Source organism: Myxocyprinus asiaticus, chromosome 24, assembly GCF_019703515.2.
Source record: "Myxocyprinus asiaticus isolate MX2 ecotype Aquarium Trade chromosome 24, UBuf_Myxa_2, whole genome shotgun sequence".
Taxonomy (NCBI): Eukaryota; Metazoa; Chordata; class Actinopteri; order Cypriniformes; family Catostomidae; genus Myxocyprinus; species Myxocyprinus asiaticus.
In genome coordinates this window covers 19,097,167-19,114,770 of record NC_059367.1, presented here as the reverse complement: position 1 = coordinate 19,114,770, position 17,604 = coordinate 19,097,167, and the positions used below count along the sequence as shown (strand labels likewise).

The 17,604-nt window shown below is 36.3% G+C and overlaps 1 protein-coding gene across 1 annotated transcript; it reads right to left on the bottom strand.

Annotated features, from left to right (window-relative positions):
* Positions 1-347: 347 nt before the first annotated feature.
* Positions 348-15,297, bottom strand: foxp3b (forkhead box P3b). Its single transcript, XM_051654161.1, has 13 exons — positions 15,280-15,297; positions 14,466-14,505; positions 11,606-11,754; positions 11,041-11,149; positions 8,659-8,785; positions 8,464-8,568; positions 7,963-8,050; positions 7,617-7,691; positions 6,734-6,872; positions 4,315-4,391; positions 2,331-2,432; positions 1,214-1,335; positions 348-953 (listed from the first exon to the last, which is right to left on the bottom strand). Exons 3-13 carry the CDS (start codon positions 11,750-11,752, stop codon positions 869-871), a joined length of 1,176 nt encoding a protein of 391 aa, XP_051510121.1. The 5' UTR covers positions 11,753-11,754; positions 14,466-14,505; positions 15,280-15,297; the 3' UTR covers positions 348-868.
* Between the last annotated feature and the right edge of the window lie 2,307 nt (positions 15,298-17,604).

Below are 17,604 nucleotides of genomic sequence, written 5' to 3'. Positions count from 1 at the left end.
CAGATTTATTTACCTGCCGCCTTTTCAACTGCAGTATCAGTCACACATCACACAAGTATGTGTGTGCGTGTGTGTGAATGGGTTAAAAATATAAAAATAAAACAAGAGTACCTTAGCATATCTGAGGAAAAACTCGAGGCAGAAAAAGATTATTGAATTGCAATTCAAATCAACCTTAAGGGGAATTTAGTGTGACAACGTATAAATGATTCAGCATATAATTTACCCTTGTGTCTACTAGGCTATAATTCAGTCACTCATTTATTAATTGTTCATCAAGTAAGTATCATCAGCATACCACATAAAACGAACAAAATGTTGTGGAGAGAAAATGTCTTTGTCTTTCATACCAGCAGCTTTGATGATGCTTTATGTCTTTGCCTGAACGGTTACAGAATTACCACACCCAAAAGCATGCGCGCGCACGGACGCACGGAAAACACACACACAGATGCCCTCTTCTGGTCAGGTTGGAGTTTTGTCACTCAAAGTGAAATTCTGAATTTTTATTTTCTAATATAAACATAATCATTGCTACAATATTGTCTTTCATTTTAAACTTTATTTATTTTACTCTCAATTTTAATCCAAAAAGGAGTTTTGGTATAGCACAAAATATAGAAATAAAGTAATAATGCACAGTTTAAATCAATGAAAAATAAAAGCCTTACTGTCTGCATAAATAATTGCAAAGACAATAGCTGTTGATAATTGTTACAAAGACAACTGGCAAGACTGTAATTAACACCATATTTTAGGTAAGACTTATTGTATATTTTTGTTCAGATATAGATAGTTTGGATACAAAAATGTATATTAACAAAACTCTATGTAACTGAACAGTCTCAAATTATAGAAGGTTTCACTTTTAATCTGTGGTTTTCATCGATACATCTGAGGTCTCATGGGTTGGAGAATTGGAGAAAGGTGTCAGCCATTTCAAAGTATAGTCCCTGCAAAACATACCATGAGAACATTCATATTTACTTTTAATCATTGGAACTGCTGCAGTCCACCTACTTGGAGAAAATTAAATAAACTGTGTGGGAGCCAGAGGACAGGGATTGTTAAAGTCAGTAAAGCCAGTTCTAAACACAAAAACACTGACTTTCCAAAACAATGTACCAATAACCTTTGTTGTGAGTTTGATTTATATGCTTAATTTGATCATCCTGATTTTCTCAATGTGTATGAGGGAAGAACATAAAATTACCTGTTGATTTTCTGTCCTTTCCTCTTTTGAAACTCTTCCTCATCCACCGTCCAAACCGCCCCCGTCCTCCCGTCCACTCGCACAAAGCATTTATGAAGACTCAGATTGTGTCGCACAGCATTCTGTTACATTTTTTTAAATGGTTATGAAACAGAGAATATAATTTTATATTCAGATTTAAGATTCCATGAAATACAAGTGTTGAAATGATTCATCATGTCCTCATCATGTCAACACTGTCACCATGTGGTGATAAATATAATGTCCTAAAGTTGTGTCAGATCACCATCAGTACATTCAAATCTAAATCTTTTCAAGCTTGGACCTATATATATGTGTGTGTGTATATATATATGTATATATATATATATATGGTCAAAAGTTTTGAAACACTTACTCATTCTTTATTATAATTTTTTTTACATTTTAGAATAATAGTAAAGTCATCAAAACTATGGAATAACATAAATGGAACTATGGGAAGTATGTTGTGACTAAACAAAATCCAAAATAAATATGTTGGTTATATTTGTTATATTTTAGCATCTTCAAAGTAGTCACCTTTGCCTAGAATTTGCAGACATGTACTCTTGACATTTCTTGACATTTTCTCAACCAACTTCTTGAGGTATCACCCTGGGATGCTTTTTAAACAGTATTGAAGGAGTTCCCATCTATGTTGGGCACTTATTGTCTGCTTTTCTTTAAAATTCGGTCCAAGTCATCAATTTCAAAAACTTTTTTATTTTAAATTAAATGTTAGTTTTATAATGAAATAAATTAATATGGTGGCACAATTATATTTTTGTCTACAAAACTAATTTCAAACATTTAAGCATACGCCTTCAGATCAAAAGATTTTTAAGATCATGTGAAACATTTCGGTCAAGTGTTTCAAAACTTTTGACTGGTAGTGTGTGTGTGTGTGTGTGTGTGTATATATATATATATATATATATATATATATATATATATATATATATATATATATATATATATATTAGCAAATGCAAAACTTTTTCTTCCATTCTGTGAGCTGACTAAACAGAAATGGGATTGTCGCTAGGCCTGGCACTGATGGTTAATTGGCTGAGTCAGCCGTTAGGATGTCCAGTACCTTCCATGTAGGAGAGTTATGACGGAAGTAGTAGAACATTCGTGTGAACCAACTGTAAATCTCGTTTAGCATCCGTTGTTTTTCTGGAGCTTCTAGTATTGACTGTTGGAATTAACAGAAAATAAACTTCTCAAAAACACTTAGATTGAGGAATATATTCACATTTTAATATGTTTAAAAGGAAAATTCTTAATTGCTGCAGAATTGCATGTGTAATCCAGAATTCTACACAAATTGTTTTGTATGAAAAAGGAAGAATAACATTTACAGTGGAAATACATTTATGGGAACAGCCAGCAAATAAACATTCATGTAAGATTTTTATATTCTTACATGAATATTTTGTTGCAGTACATACAGTGCATTGAGAAAGTTTTCAGACCCCTGCATTTTTTTCACATTTTGTTATGTTGCAGCCTTATGCTAAAATGCTTTAAAGTATTTTTTTTTCACATCAATCTACATGCCATACCCCATAATGACAAAGCAAAAACCAGATTTTTGATAACTTTGCAAATATATTAAAAAGAAAAAACTGAAAAAACACATTGACATAAGTATTCAGACCCTTTGCTTTGACACTTGATATATAGCTCAGGTGCATCCCATTTCTCTGGATCATATTTGAGATGTTTCTACACATTGATTGGAGTCCACCTGTGGCAAATTCAATTGATTGGACATGATTTGGAAAGGCACACACCTGTCTATATAAGGTCTCACATCTCAAAATGAATATCAGAGCAAAAACCAAGCCATGAGCTCAAAGAAACTGCCTGCAGAAAAATTTCAGCTGCATTGAAGGTCCCAAGAGCACAGTGGCCATAATTCTTAAATGGAAGAAGTTTGGAACAACCAGGACTCGTCCTAGAGCTGGCCGCGTGGCCAATCTGAGCAATCGGGGGAGAAGGGCCTTGATAAGAGAAGTGACCAAGAACTTGATGGTCACTCTGGTTGAGCTTGAGAGATCATGTGTGGAGATGGGAGAAACTTGCAGAAGGACAACCATCACTGCAAAACTCCACCAATCTGGGCTTTATGGCAGAGTGGCCAGACAGAAGGCTCTCCTCAGTGCAAGACACATTAAAAAGCACCTAAAGGACTCTCAAACTGTGAGAAACCAGATTCTCTGGTCTGATGAAACAAAGACTGAACTGTTTGGCCTCAATTCCAAGCATCATGTCTGGAGGAAACAAAGCACCGCTCATCACCTGCACAATACCATCCAACGGTGAAGCATGGTGGTGGTAGCATCATGCTGTGGGGGTGTTTTTCAGTGGCAGGGACTGGGGGACTGGTCAGGGTTGAAGGAAAGCTGAACACTGCAAAATACAGAGATATCCTGGTCCAGAGCACTCAGGACCTCAGACTGGGCCAAAGGTTCACCTTCCAACAGGACAATGACAATAAGCACACAGCCAAGACAAAGACTCTGTGAATGTCCTTGAGTGGCCCAGCCAGAGTCCGGACTTGAACCCAATCGAACATCTCTGGAGAGACCTGAAAATGGCTGTCCACCGACGGTCCCCATCGAACCTGACGGAGCTTGAGAGGATCTGCAGTGAAGAATGGCAGAAAATCCCCAAATCCAGGTTCTCAAAGCTTGTCGCATCATACCCAAAAAGACTTGAGGCTGTAATTACTGCCAAAGGTGCTTCAACTAAGTACTGAGTTAAGGGTCTGAATACTTATATCAATGTGATATTTAAGTTTTTTTTCTTTTTAATAAATTTGCAAAGTTATCAAAAATCTGGTTTTTGCTTTGTCATTGTGGGGTATGGAGTGTAGATTGATGTGAAAAAATAAATAATTGAAAGCATTTTAGCATAAGGCTGCAACATAACAAAATGTCAAAAAAAAGAAGGGGTCTGAATACTTCCTGAATGCACTTGATGTGGCCTATATAGACCTTACTTTAAGTGCATTTGAACTCTTACAATAACTCTAACAACTCTTCTCTATCTGCACTCCTTTGTGTACTCACCCATCTGATTAGGAAAGCATACGTATATGGAGGTCGTATATTGGCATATTTGTAGTATTCAATGCTGCTAACAAAATCTGCAAATCATAAGAACAGATGGCTTGGAATCAGAGCATAACACAATAATTATTGGAAATTGACTGCAAAGACTCATTCGTGCATTGTGGTTTACAGTATGTATGTCGCTATGTATTTTGCTGTATGAACAAATTGTACAGCCGAGTAACATGAATGAGTCAGTTCTTTTCGACAAATTACTTACACAATGCACCAAACCTGTAAAATCAAAGTTTTATAAAGGAAATCCAGCTGAGACCTGTAAACTACTTTTGGTCCAGATTTAAACTCAGCAAAAAACAAAATGTTCTCTCACTTTCAACTGCTTTTATTTTCAGCAAACTTAACATGTGTAAATATTTGTATGAACATAAAGAGATTCAACAACTAAGACATAAACTGAACAAGTTTCACAGACATGTGACTAACAGAAATGGAATAATGTGTCCCTGAACAAAGGGGGGGGGTCAAAATTAACAGTCAGTATATGTTGTGGCCACCAGCTGCATTAAGTACTGCAGTGCATCTCCTCCTCATGGACTGCACCAGATTTGCCAGTTCTTGCTGTGAGATGTTACCCCACTCTTCCACCAAAACACTTGCAAGTTCCCAGACATTTCTGAGTGGAATGGCCCTAGCCCTCACCCTCCGATCAATGGGATCGATATCTGGGCTCTTCGCTGGCCATGGCAGAACACTGACATTCTTGTCTTGTAGGAAATCACACACAGAACAAGCAGTATGGTTGGTGGCATTGTCATGCTGGAGGGTCATGTCAGGATGAGCCTGCAGGAAGGGTACCACATGAGGGAGGAGGATGTCTTCCCTGTAACGCACAGCGTTGAGATTGCCTGCAATGACAACAAGCTCAGTCCGATGATGCTGTGACACACCGCCCCAGACCATGACGGACCCTCCACCTCCAAATCGATCATGCTCCAGAGTACAGGCATCGGTGTAACGCTCATTCCTTTGACGATAAACGCGAGTCCAACCATCACCCCTGGTGAGACAAAACCGCGACTCGTCAGTGAAGAGCACTTTTTGCCAGTCCTGTCTGGTCCAGCGAAAGTGGATTTGTGCCCATAGGCGACGTTGTTGCCAGTGATGTCTGGTAAGGACCTGCCTTACAACAGGCCTACAAGCCCTCAGTCCAGCCTCTCTCAGCCTATTGCAGACAGTCTGAGCACTGATGGAGGGATTGTGCATTCCTGGTGTAACTCGGGCAGTTGTTGTTGCCATCCTGTACCTGCCCCACAGGTGTGATATTCGGATATACCGATCCTGTGCAGGTGTTGTTACACGTGGTCTGCTACTGCAAGGAAGATCAGCTGTCCTTCCTGTCTCCCTGTAGCGCTGTCTTAGACATCTCACAGTACAGACATTGCAATTTATTGCCCTGGTCACATCTGCAGTCCTCATGCCTCCATGCAGCATGCCTAAGGCACGTTCACGCAGATGAGCAGTGACCCTGGGCATCTTTCTTTTGGTGTATTTCAGAGTCAGTAGAAAGGTCTCTTTAGTGTCCTAAGTTTTTATAACTGTGACCTTAATTGCCTACCGTCTTTAAGCTGTTAGTGTCTTAATGACCGTTCCAGAGGTGCATGTTCATTAATTGTTTATGGTTCATTGAACAAGCATGGAAAACATTGTTTAAACCCTTTACAATAAAGATCTGTAAAGTTATTTGGATTTTTACAAAATTATCTTTGAAATACAGTGTCCTGAAAAAGAGACGTTTCTTTTTTTGCTGAGTTTAGGTAACCTTGCCAAATGTGACAACAGAAAATAAGCAATCTAACAAGTTCAACTGTAGTGATAGTGGTAGACCGCCAACTTACTACTGTCTGGCCAACAACATAAGAGAAAGGAAATAAACAGATGGGTGTGCCTTTCACACTGTAAACAATGTTGGATTATAACCTTTATCCGTCTAGATTTTTGAAACTCTAACTCATCTGCATTTCATCCATGAGTTCCACTTCAGTTTATTTTTGACTGGATTATTTATGTTTAAAGGAAGAGTTCGCCCCAAAAAATAAAATTCTGTCAGTTTTTACTCACCCTCATGACAATGTCCTCACACAAAGCTATCATATGACTTCAGAAGACTTGGAATATAGTGCACGAGTCATATGAACTACTTTTAAAGTGTTTTTAATTAATGGTTGGATTTTTTGGACATTTTTGGATTGTGGTCACTATCTGGTGTTGTGGTAGGAAAAGAACAGCTTGAAGATTCTTCAAAAATTCCCCTTTTGTGATGTGTCATTTTGACACTCTTTAGTTAGAGTGTGTGTTTGGGGCATAGCGTATTTTGGTCTCCCACCCACAGGAAAGTCAGTATGTTAGCAGGTTTTACCTGGCAGCAGGTATGGTGAGGGGGTGTGCAAGTGTTCCTGTCGCACTGGTGCTTCACTTGCTCTCTCTGTCCTGCCATTTGGCTCCCCCAACGGGGACAAATTTAGTGCCAGCGGCCTCCACCATCCTGGATCTGCTCCCTAATGGAGAACACACAGGTCAGCCTTTCAAGTAAGAGAGGTTTCATCAAGCACAACTACGGAGTAGAGCAAATATCTCAAATCAATTAACCAATAGAGTATATTTAAGCCATAAGGTACAAGAGGCCATGATATACTGTGAAAATAATCATGGCTAAATGGCACTGCAACACCTTGAGCTGTAACTATATTCAGAATATGAAACAGTCTCAAGTGCCTTATTGCATTTATACAACAGTTACATAATAAATACGCACATAATATATTGAGGACACAATTTGTATTTTTAAATTCTTATTTTATAAAGCAAATTTATTAAGTACCGATTTTCCACTTGAAGATATACTGCAGGCCCTGACATAACAGAACGTGACTATGCTACAAAATAGTACAGTGCCATGGCTATTACTATATTGTGGATTTTAGCACCACTGTATTGCCTACTCACTATCCAGGGCCAAAACGATCAACTTTAAGACAAGTTCCCTTACTGAAAAGTAAACAACCTGGCCAAGCTGGTGTTCAGCTGGTTTAGTTGCTTAGCCAAGTGGTCTCCCAGTGTGACCAGATAACAATTACCCAAAACCCCTCTAAAACCAGCCAACATACCAGCCTGGGAGACCAGCTAAGACCAAAAAAACAGCTTAGCCTATTATATAAAGGAAATGACATGTTCACTGTGAGAACCTATATTTCCGAAACCTATACAGGCATTGTTTTAAAGAGTAATCTGAACAGTCTTACGGTGCGTGTTGAGATGCACTCAAACAGCCGAAGGTGGAGCTGCATGGCGTGAAGTCTCTGCTTCTCCTGAATGAGCTGAAACATTTAGAAATCATGACATATAGTATTTTTGCACACAAGAGCCAGTGGGTTCTCAAACCACTTTTATCAAGACATCTGATTGATTTGGGTTCACACTCTTGCTTAATGACTCAAAACCATTGAAACTATGATTCACTTTCTTATTCCTCATTCATTATGACTGAAGGGGAATAAAAATGCACAGAATGCATTTATAGATGACATGTAAATTTGTAGTATTCATGCATGCTGTCTGCAAGAGATTGTATCACTGACGTCTTTGTACCTGATTTTCCATGTGTCGTACCAGGTCTTGCTGAACTCGCCACTGCGCAATAGTTTTCTCACCTGTGCTGTGGTCTCGATTCAGGTGTCTAGACAGTGTAAGAATTAAAAGTTTTCTGCTAATGATGACTCAACTTCAAAATTATCCTAACAAATGATCAGTTCTGACAACAGTGGCTTTCTGATGAACTGGTTCTGTTTACATTTACATTTAAAGGTTATAATAGTTAACACAAAAATGAAAATTTTGTCATCATTTACTTACCCAAATCTATATGATTTTCTTTTTTTCCGGGAAACACAAAAGGAGATGTTACGCAGAGTGTTAGCTTTAGTCAACATGTTATTTTCTTTTCTTTTTTTTTCTCCAAACAATGAAAGTGAATAGTGGCTGAGTCTGAACATTTTCCCTTAACATCTATTTTTGTGTTCCACAGAAGAAAGAAATTCATATAGGTTTGGAACAACATGGAACACAGAAATTAAAAACCTACAGACGTACCTCAAAAAACATTGATACCCTTGAAAGACTTCGTCACAGCCAGGCCAACGACATTGTCCATTTATAAACAGAGAGCTGGAACTCTCAATGTCTGACTGGCCGTGCCTGAGAAGGACACATATAGGACTTATACTGTTCTTTATGAACATTTTATACTCTTAATCAATATATTTGCAGTAGTACATAGATTCTCACCTGTGTGAGTGAAAGCTGGGAAAATGTTTCCCGGGCTGGCTTGATCCAGGAACAGCTTGGATTGAAATCTGGGCACTGCGACCTGCATCTTTTATTTTTTTCATTGCTGTTGGGTTGGTCTCGCTTGCTAAGGAATGAGGCAAAGCCGAGCACATATATGAGTACTTTAAATTAAAGTAAGGACAGGACCCTCCAAAATGACCATTACAGAGGACTACAGGATACTTTCTGGAAATCATGCCATGAATGATCCCATGATGATTCTCTTTACAAGCTATGAGCTTAAAGTGATAGTTCACCCAAAAATGAAAATTTTCTCATCATTTACTCACCCACACGCCATCCCAGATATGTATGACTTTTTTTCTTCTGCTGAACACAAACAAAGATTTTTAGAAGAATATATCAGCTCTGTTGCTCCTAATGCAAGTTATTGGTTACCAGATCTTTGAAGCTCCAAAGATCACATAAAAACTAAAGAAAATTCATCCATATAACTCCAGTGGTTAAATCCATGTCTTCAGAAGTGATATGATAGGTGTGGTTGAGAAACAGATCAAAAAAGTATCTACTTTCAATTTCACATTCTTTCACATTTTGAAAGTGAAAGTGCACGTGGAGATTTATTTTAAAAAGGACTTAAATATTGATCTGTTTCTCACCCACACCTATCATATCACTTCTGAAGACATGGATTTAAACACTGGAGTTATATGGATTAATTTTATTTAGTTTTTATATGATCTTTGGAGCATCAAAGGTCTGGTCACAATTAACTTGTGTGGACCAACAGAGCTGTGATATTTTTCTAAAAATCTTTGTTTGTGTTCAGCAGAAGAAAGAAAGCCATACATATCTGGGATGGTATGAGGGTGAGTAAATGATGAGTGAATTTTAATTTTTGGGTGAACTACACCTTTAAGAAATCATATATACAAATTGGTTTATATTATATACAATTATTTCACTAGTTGGTATGTTAATGTAATCTTGTGTTGAAGTGGTAAGCATCTTTGGCTTGCTGTCCGTATACCGGACTTTACTTATTTAGATAAATAATGTATCTAGAGAATACGTGGAGATGGGGTAGAGGTGGGATGTCAGGAGAGTTGTTACAGGAAGCAGGTAAGCAGCGGCTTATATGCTCCTACTCACGGGCTGTGATTTGTCAGGATAAAATTAATATGCTCCTCCTGAACCTCTGTTAATTAACTCCATTATGCTTCTGGTGATGTGGAAGTAAGTTTAAAAACAACACTTTGTGCTCTCTATTTCCCCTAATAAACCCCTTCTGAACCACTTTAAAGTGGTTATGTTTTTGGATGCAGTAGTTGTACATACAAACTTGAAATCATTGTTGAACCATAGAGCATGCAATTATATAGAATATAATGATAGATAATGATAGATAACACTATGTAACACAATTTTTGTTCCTGGGTAGTAAGTGTTATTTCCTAATTGCTTATGCCTCAAAATGATAGAAAATGGCTATTATTCCCCACAAACTTTGCTTTTGTGACCAGGACAGTGATATTTTAAAATGTACCTATTTCCAATGAGAAAACAGGTGAATTTGTGTCTTTTCGTTCACAGAAAGTCCGAAAAAAAATCCTTCTTTATCTGTGGTCCGACAAAGACACCGGCTTTGACCTTTGCCTCAGACAGTTTAGGGAAGAAGTTTTGAAGGTACTTGAAGACTGCCGACTCCTTATCTAGAGCTCTGACAAATTGTTTCATAAGGCCCAATTTGATGTGCAGTGGTGGCATCAGCACCTTCTGGGGGTCCACCAGTGGCTCCCACTTGACGTTGTTCCTCCCAACAGAGAACTCGGTCCGCTGTTGCCAGACCCGCCTGTGGTAGTGCGCCTTGGTGTCCCTGCTGTCCCAAAGGCAAAGATAGCAGGGAAACTTGGTAAAATCGCCTTGGAGACCCATCAGGAATGCCACCATTTTGAAGTCTCCTATGACCTCCCAGCCGTACTCATCATACTTCAAGGCGTCCAGCAAGGTCTTGATGCTGTTGTAATCCTCTTTGAGGTACACCGAGTGAGCCAGGGGTACTTGTTACCATTATGGACCAGCACGGCTTTGAATATTACTTTAGTATAAATACATGTTAATTTGGATTCATATGTTGACTTTATGTGAACGAAAAGACACATATTCGCCCGTTTTCTCATTGGAAATAGGTACATTTCAAAATATCACAGTCCTTTGTCACATACAAAGTTTGTGGGGAATAATAGCCATTTTCTATACTTTTGAGGCATAAGCAATTAGGAAATAACACTTACTACCCATAAAAAAAATGTAAAAAATTAAATTAAATAAAAAACGATAGGGAACAATGTTAAGTTCATAATTAATTGAAGCACAAACCCTGAAGCAGGAAAGCCGTAGAACGGAGTACAGTTGGCCTGATCTGGCCAGCACAAGAATTCTGAAACACCAGCTGAAGAAAATGCATCCGTTCCTGATTACCAGCTCCCTGCACACACACACACACACACACACACACACACACACAAACACACAGAAAAAATCATGTCAACACCCACTTCACAACAAAGACTATTCACTAACCAAGAGTTACTTTTGGTAAGATAGGTACAGTATCTATTAACTTAATAATCTATGTGGTGTAACAGAGGATGATGAGCTGATGGAAGAGGTAGAATGGTTGAACTGGACTGGTGCCACCATCTGAGGGGCAGAATTCTGCACACAGTGTCCCATGCAGCATAAGTAAATTTCCAAAAAATTAAGAACAAATCCAATGTATTGCATTTCAATTATAAAAATTATAAAAAAGGACTATACATAAAATAATTTATCTACAGAAAATGCAATGGACATTATGTGCATGCACCCCACTAAGGGATGGATTTCTTCTATAAGGCATAGACACAGAAAGTACCGCAAAATAAAAGCTCATACAATGTACCTGAGAAGAAAGATGTTGCTCATGCTGTGGTGAAGAACATTCATTCAGCAGAGGGGGAGATGCATCATGCTCTTCTTTTAGTGTCGGCTGTCGTTCATGTTCTCTCCCACACACTTTCTTATCACTTTCTTTCTCAGACTTTGGCATTCCTGAAGTACAGAGTTTGACAAAATGTTGTTTATTTCAGTGGTTTTTAATATGGTTAACCTAGTCTCATGAATTTACATTATGCTTTAATTCATTAAAATTAAACAGAAAATAGTAAAACAAAATGTTGGAAATGTATAAGCAAATTGCAAAGAGTGCAAAACATAAGCGTTGGGGACACTGGATTGTAAGAATGTTTACATTTTCCTTCATAATTCACAAAATACTACAAATCTACATGTCATCTATAAATGTGTCAAATGTAATAGTACCGGTAAAAATATTTATATTGAGTAAAACTAATTTGGAGTGTTGCCATCACTTTGTTGGTGTTTGGGGGCAATAATTATTTTAACCCACTGTATCTCTAATAAGCTCACCTCTCAAAAACCTCTCAAAATAATAATATATATAATACTGGTTTAAATTTAGCTTTATATGACTGAAAATCTTTCCTTTCTATATGGTATTAATTCTTTTAATACCATAAAAATTATAGAATAATAATATGCATTTAAAACAAATGTCTTATTTGGTCCCGTATAATTAAATCCTGTATACTACATATACTAAAATATATTTATAAGCTGATGAGCAAATAACAGCCTTTTGCCACTTAATATAATTAAATAATGTTCATTAAAGAAATTAAATATTAAAAATTAATGGAAAAAAAAATCATAACTACTATTACATACAATTGTTGTATGGTAGTTACGGTACCCATTAAAGTTTTAGTGTCTGTCTTTCAACCAACCAACATCCAAGAGATAAAATAGATGTAAGTTTGAAATATTGGGCATCTGATGGCATAATGTTAAGAGACATTAATAAGGAAAGGTGTTTTTAATGTAACTTAAAAAAAATTGCAATTCAAAAGGATGAAAGCAAGGTATGCATGTAAGGAATGTGAGATCCTGGAACACAGACCATCTCACGTGGGGTTTTCCCTGAAGGTGAGCAGAGAGGGTAAAAAAATAAAAAAAAACAGGTAAGAGAGCATGAATGCAAGGTGAATGACACACTGCTGGTATTCATAGTGAGTCTCTATAACCCTCTGCACCACTACTGTGTTCATATTTTACAGTAGACACAATTTAAGACATGTCTGGCAATATATAACTTTTTCTTTCTTTTTTGGTTGAAGTCCCTTTAAAAACCAAAGCACAAGAGCTGCTTTAATGAAAAGCAAAAAAGATGTGTGACATTTATCTGTCTATACAAGACATAAACCACTCCCACCTCTCAGGAAACCACACATACTTTGCATTTTGCAAAAACGTGCACAAAAGCATCAACCCAGGAACAGGATATGGGATATGAGATTGAGATAGAATGTGGTTGACAATGTTAATGAGTCTGAGTTGAGATCAGAGCATCAATAACGATAAAAGGATTTGTTTTCGTGTACTCCTCCGCACTGTTAAAGAAACATTAAATAAGGCAACCCAAATTCATAAAGGTATAGTTCACGAAAAAAAAAAATCTGTCATCATTTACTCATCCTCATGTTTTTCCAATCCTGTATAAACTTTTTTCTTCCGTGGCACACAAAAATAAATGTTTGGCAGAATTTCAGACTAAGTCAGCAATGACTTTTTTCCACACCATGAAAGTGAATGGTGGCTGAGGCTAATACTCGACCTAACATCTCCTTTTGTGTGCCACATGTCATGAGGGTGAATCAAATATGAAATACTTTTTTTTTATAATTTGGTGAAGTATGCCCTACTGAAAATCCTCAATGCTAAAAATGTTTGTTATCCTGGTTTTGTGTCTGTCAAAAACACAAACCAAAATCACACTTTCAATGTTTTTTCATGCAATCTGCGGAGTGTCTATCACTCCATGTCTAATTTTGCTTTCAGGTTTAAACCACACAGTGATGGAATGTTACTCACTGCCTCAGTCATTTGATTCTTTTTCCTAATTTCACATAAGTGAGAGATTTTTCAAAATTCAAACAACTTTCCACAATATCACCTCATGCATCATAAGATATAAGTGAAACTCCATATGTGCATCAGTTTCTCTCAGCTACTTTCCTTTACCATGTCTACCACATGAAACAAGTTGAAAAACTGAACTTTGTTGGTCTCATAGTGGCCATACTTTGTCTCTTTTGTCTTTTGTCCCACTCTAATATTTCCAGTGTTTGAATGGTTCAGTATGGGGCATGCATGAAACAAACACAAACTGTTCCAAATACTTAACAACCAAAGTCTTTAAGTGAGATTTCAGTGGCTACTTGTTTATGTATCATATTATAATCATTAACTTTGTAACATGGTACAAAAACATACAGAATATTTACAGTATACAGTAGTATACGCAAAGCAGTTAACTGTTTTGAATAAAAGATTTTATAATAGTTTTATGATCTGACAGTGCGACTGGAAAGGAGCATGCATTTGCATAAATTAAAACCTTTATCTCTCATTAATCTTAAGACATAACATTTAATATGCAAATAATAAGTCCCCACAAACATCAAGTTTAAAATTGACTCATCCCTTTATAAAGTACATATAGATTTCAGGATCCATACACATTTTGGATACTTTGAAATGTCATAATCCAAAGCCATCTCATCTAAGGCCCAGATGAAATGCCTTGGTTGTTTTAAACTGCCACATTCAGTAAATGTCAAGCACTACTAAATCAAGCAAATTTCAGAGACAAGCATGTAAATATTCATGAGTGTGTTCTTTACCTTGCACCTTTGTAGTCAGCCGATCTCTTCCTGTGCAGTTCTGGTTAGAAACGAGAGTGAAATAATCTTTACAGGATGAAAAAGAAAACAACAATCTGACAATAAATTGGAGATTAAATCTCACACCAAAGCATCAAATGCAATGTTGGTTTCTTTAATTCATGGCAAAGGTCATGCATCATGGCATGCACAACTATACAACTATGTAATGTACACACTTGAAATTGAAGACCATCTAACACACATCGGTCTGCAGGAGTTGATCACAAGAGCAAGAGTTTCTGAAAGGCAATTCATCTCACTTACACAGAATGCTTTATGTTACGACCTATGACCCATTTAGGCTATGCCACATTGTGATTGAAAATACCTGTTCTAATCAAATATTAAAAAATCTAAGAATTGTCAGGTTTAATAAAGTATTAATCTGTTTTTTATGAATAGTTAAAAATATGAATTTCTGAAACCTTAAACACTCATTATTTTGATCAGGTAAAACAATAATAAAATTAATAATAATAATAATAATCATAAACAAAAAACATGACTTGAATGTATATTTTTAACCCTTTGACCTCTCCCTTAAATTGCCATTACATACACATAAACCTGTGGAGCAATGGAGGCGAGCAGTCTTCCAGCAGAGATAGAAATTAGTTATTACAGCAAAAATAGCATGGAAATGTGAGCAATAACTCGTCATGTAACAAACCCGTTAGGTTGTAGGCAAATTATTCTCATTCACACTTTATCAAAAAGTTCAGTGCCTGTCAAGGAATTCTTGCCAGAGAGCTGCAGTGCGTTTAAGACTCACCTGAAGTTGCCACCTCTCTCCAACATTCACAGAATGTGTCATTGCATGTAGACAATATCCAGCACTTATTCATACCTGCCGTCATCACAGAGGAAACATGATTAAATGTTACACAAATAAAAAAGCAAGGTTAAACAGAATTTGCATGAAAAACAGCACTGATTTTGAAAGAATAATTCCATAGAATACGGTAGTTACTGAGTTGGCAATAACCATGTCAAGAGCATAATTAATGAAGAAAGGAATAGTAAATCATACATTGTGAGTCCCACACACCATTTCATTGCCATTTTGATTGTGAAATTCTTTCCCTCCAATTCCCTCATTACTAAGCAGCATAAATGCACATCACAGAAATAACAGGAATGAAAATGCCAAAATGCTTAAAGACTTAGAAATGCTTAAAGCTCTATATATACAGTTTGTCAATGAATGAATGATGCTCAGAAAATCATCATAATGTATTTGACATTCACTGCATTCCTTTGCCTCTCTTATGTGATAGAAAAGTTTGAAGGAGGAATCATTATCTGCCATATGAAAAATAAAATCACAAAAAACAAAGTGTTAACTTTAAAACTCCATTTAAAAAACAAAGCTGGTTTTATGTCATTTCTCTCCTATGTAGTAGACATACAGAAAACATACAGAAAACAAGAAAATAGAGAAAACACATACAGGCATATTCACAATTAGATTCATGTTGAGCAATATTGCAAAATGTTGCATAATTGTATAAGTTATTCTTAAATTGCATTATTTAGGAATTATACCTAATGTCTTTGGTGTGTGTTTTGTAGATGGACTCAATTGTTCTTTATTAGACAGAGGTTATGTACAGTATATTGCAATATAAAATAATCCAAGTGAGAGCTAGCATTCCCCCTTTGTCTTTTCTGGATGTTTAAATATATACATTAAGAAAAAAAATCTGGGTCACACTTTATATAACAGTGTCCACATTACAGTGCAGTTACATGCATAAATAAGTAGGGTACAACGAGGCTAAATGTCCCTCAGGGTAAAAGGCACTTTTGATTTGATTTTCTCCCAAAAACCAAAACAGCAACAAAATCCACCACAGTACTTTTCTTAACACCTGTTTGTCAGTATACACTGCAAAATATTCCTGATCCATGAGATCATTGTGTGCAGTGTCTAAAGTTTGATTTTGAGGTCATTTATCTAATATTGAATATTATATTAATTATTGCAATTTTATGTAGCTAATGAAAACCCCTCAAATTAACATATATATTTTTAGACAAAATACTTATTTGTCATTTTCAGCTTTGTTAAAGGTGTTTACATCAAAAGTTTTTTAATAACTGTCTAATAATTGAAAGAATAGTATTTGTGGTAAAAGCCCCCCTTTTGCAGGGGATAAAGGCCCCCATAAAACACATTGTTTTTCTTAAGTGGGGGGAATAGATTTGCTCTGAAAAATGTTTAAAGCAGGTTCACATTGACTCTTTCAATCACAATGGAGATTAATTTGTTTATAAAATACTTGAGATGTTATGAAATGCCAGATGTGATTGAAATGAACAGGAAATGATTAACCCTTTTCTGAAGTGGTTATTTTGAAGAAGCATTATCTTAATTTGTTACTCAACCAATTTTGCCCAATAACTATAATCCTATATTTACATTATATCGCTAGAACCCCTCTGGGGGCCTTTTACCCAAATGTGGAATAAAGGGCTCTCTCGCCACTTTAAAAAAAATAAAAAAATTAGGCACTTGTGAAACATGTTGCATAGTGAGGTCTTAAAAAATAATGCCATGAATAGTTTTCATTTATCAATTAATGTCATACAAAGTCCAGTAATCGTAAAAAAAAAAAAGCTAAATCAATATTAAGTGTGGCCACATTTGCCTTCAAAACAGCACCAATTCTCCTACTTACACCTGGACACAGTTTTTCTTGGTTGTTGGCAGATAGGATGTTCCAAGCTTCTAGGAGAATTCACCACAGTTCTCAGTTGGGGGGGGGTGTCTGTGGGGGCCAGGCCATCTGTTGCAGGGCTCCCTGTTCTTCTATTCTATTCTATTTGCAAAAGGAACATTTGAGAGTCTAGAATTTATATTTCCTATTGACACACTAAAGCTGAAGATATAAAAAAACCATCTTAAGACAAATGTTTGTGTGAAACATCTTAAAAGACTTTTGCACAGTACTGTATATATATATATATATATATATATATATATATATATATATTAATCAAAACAACTTTGCATTATTATTTCTTTTCACACAAATAATGTTGCATCATCAATATAAAAAAAAAGAAAATTCTTTTTTAAATGTTGATATATTTC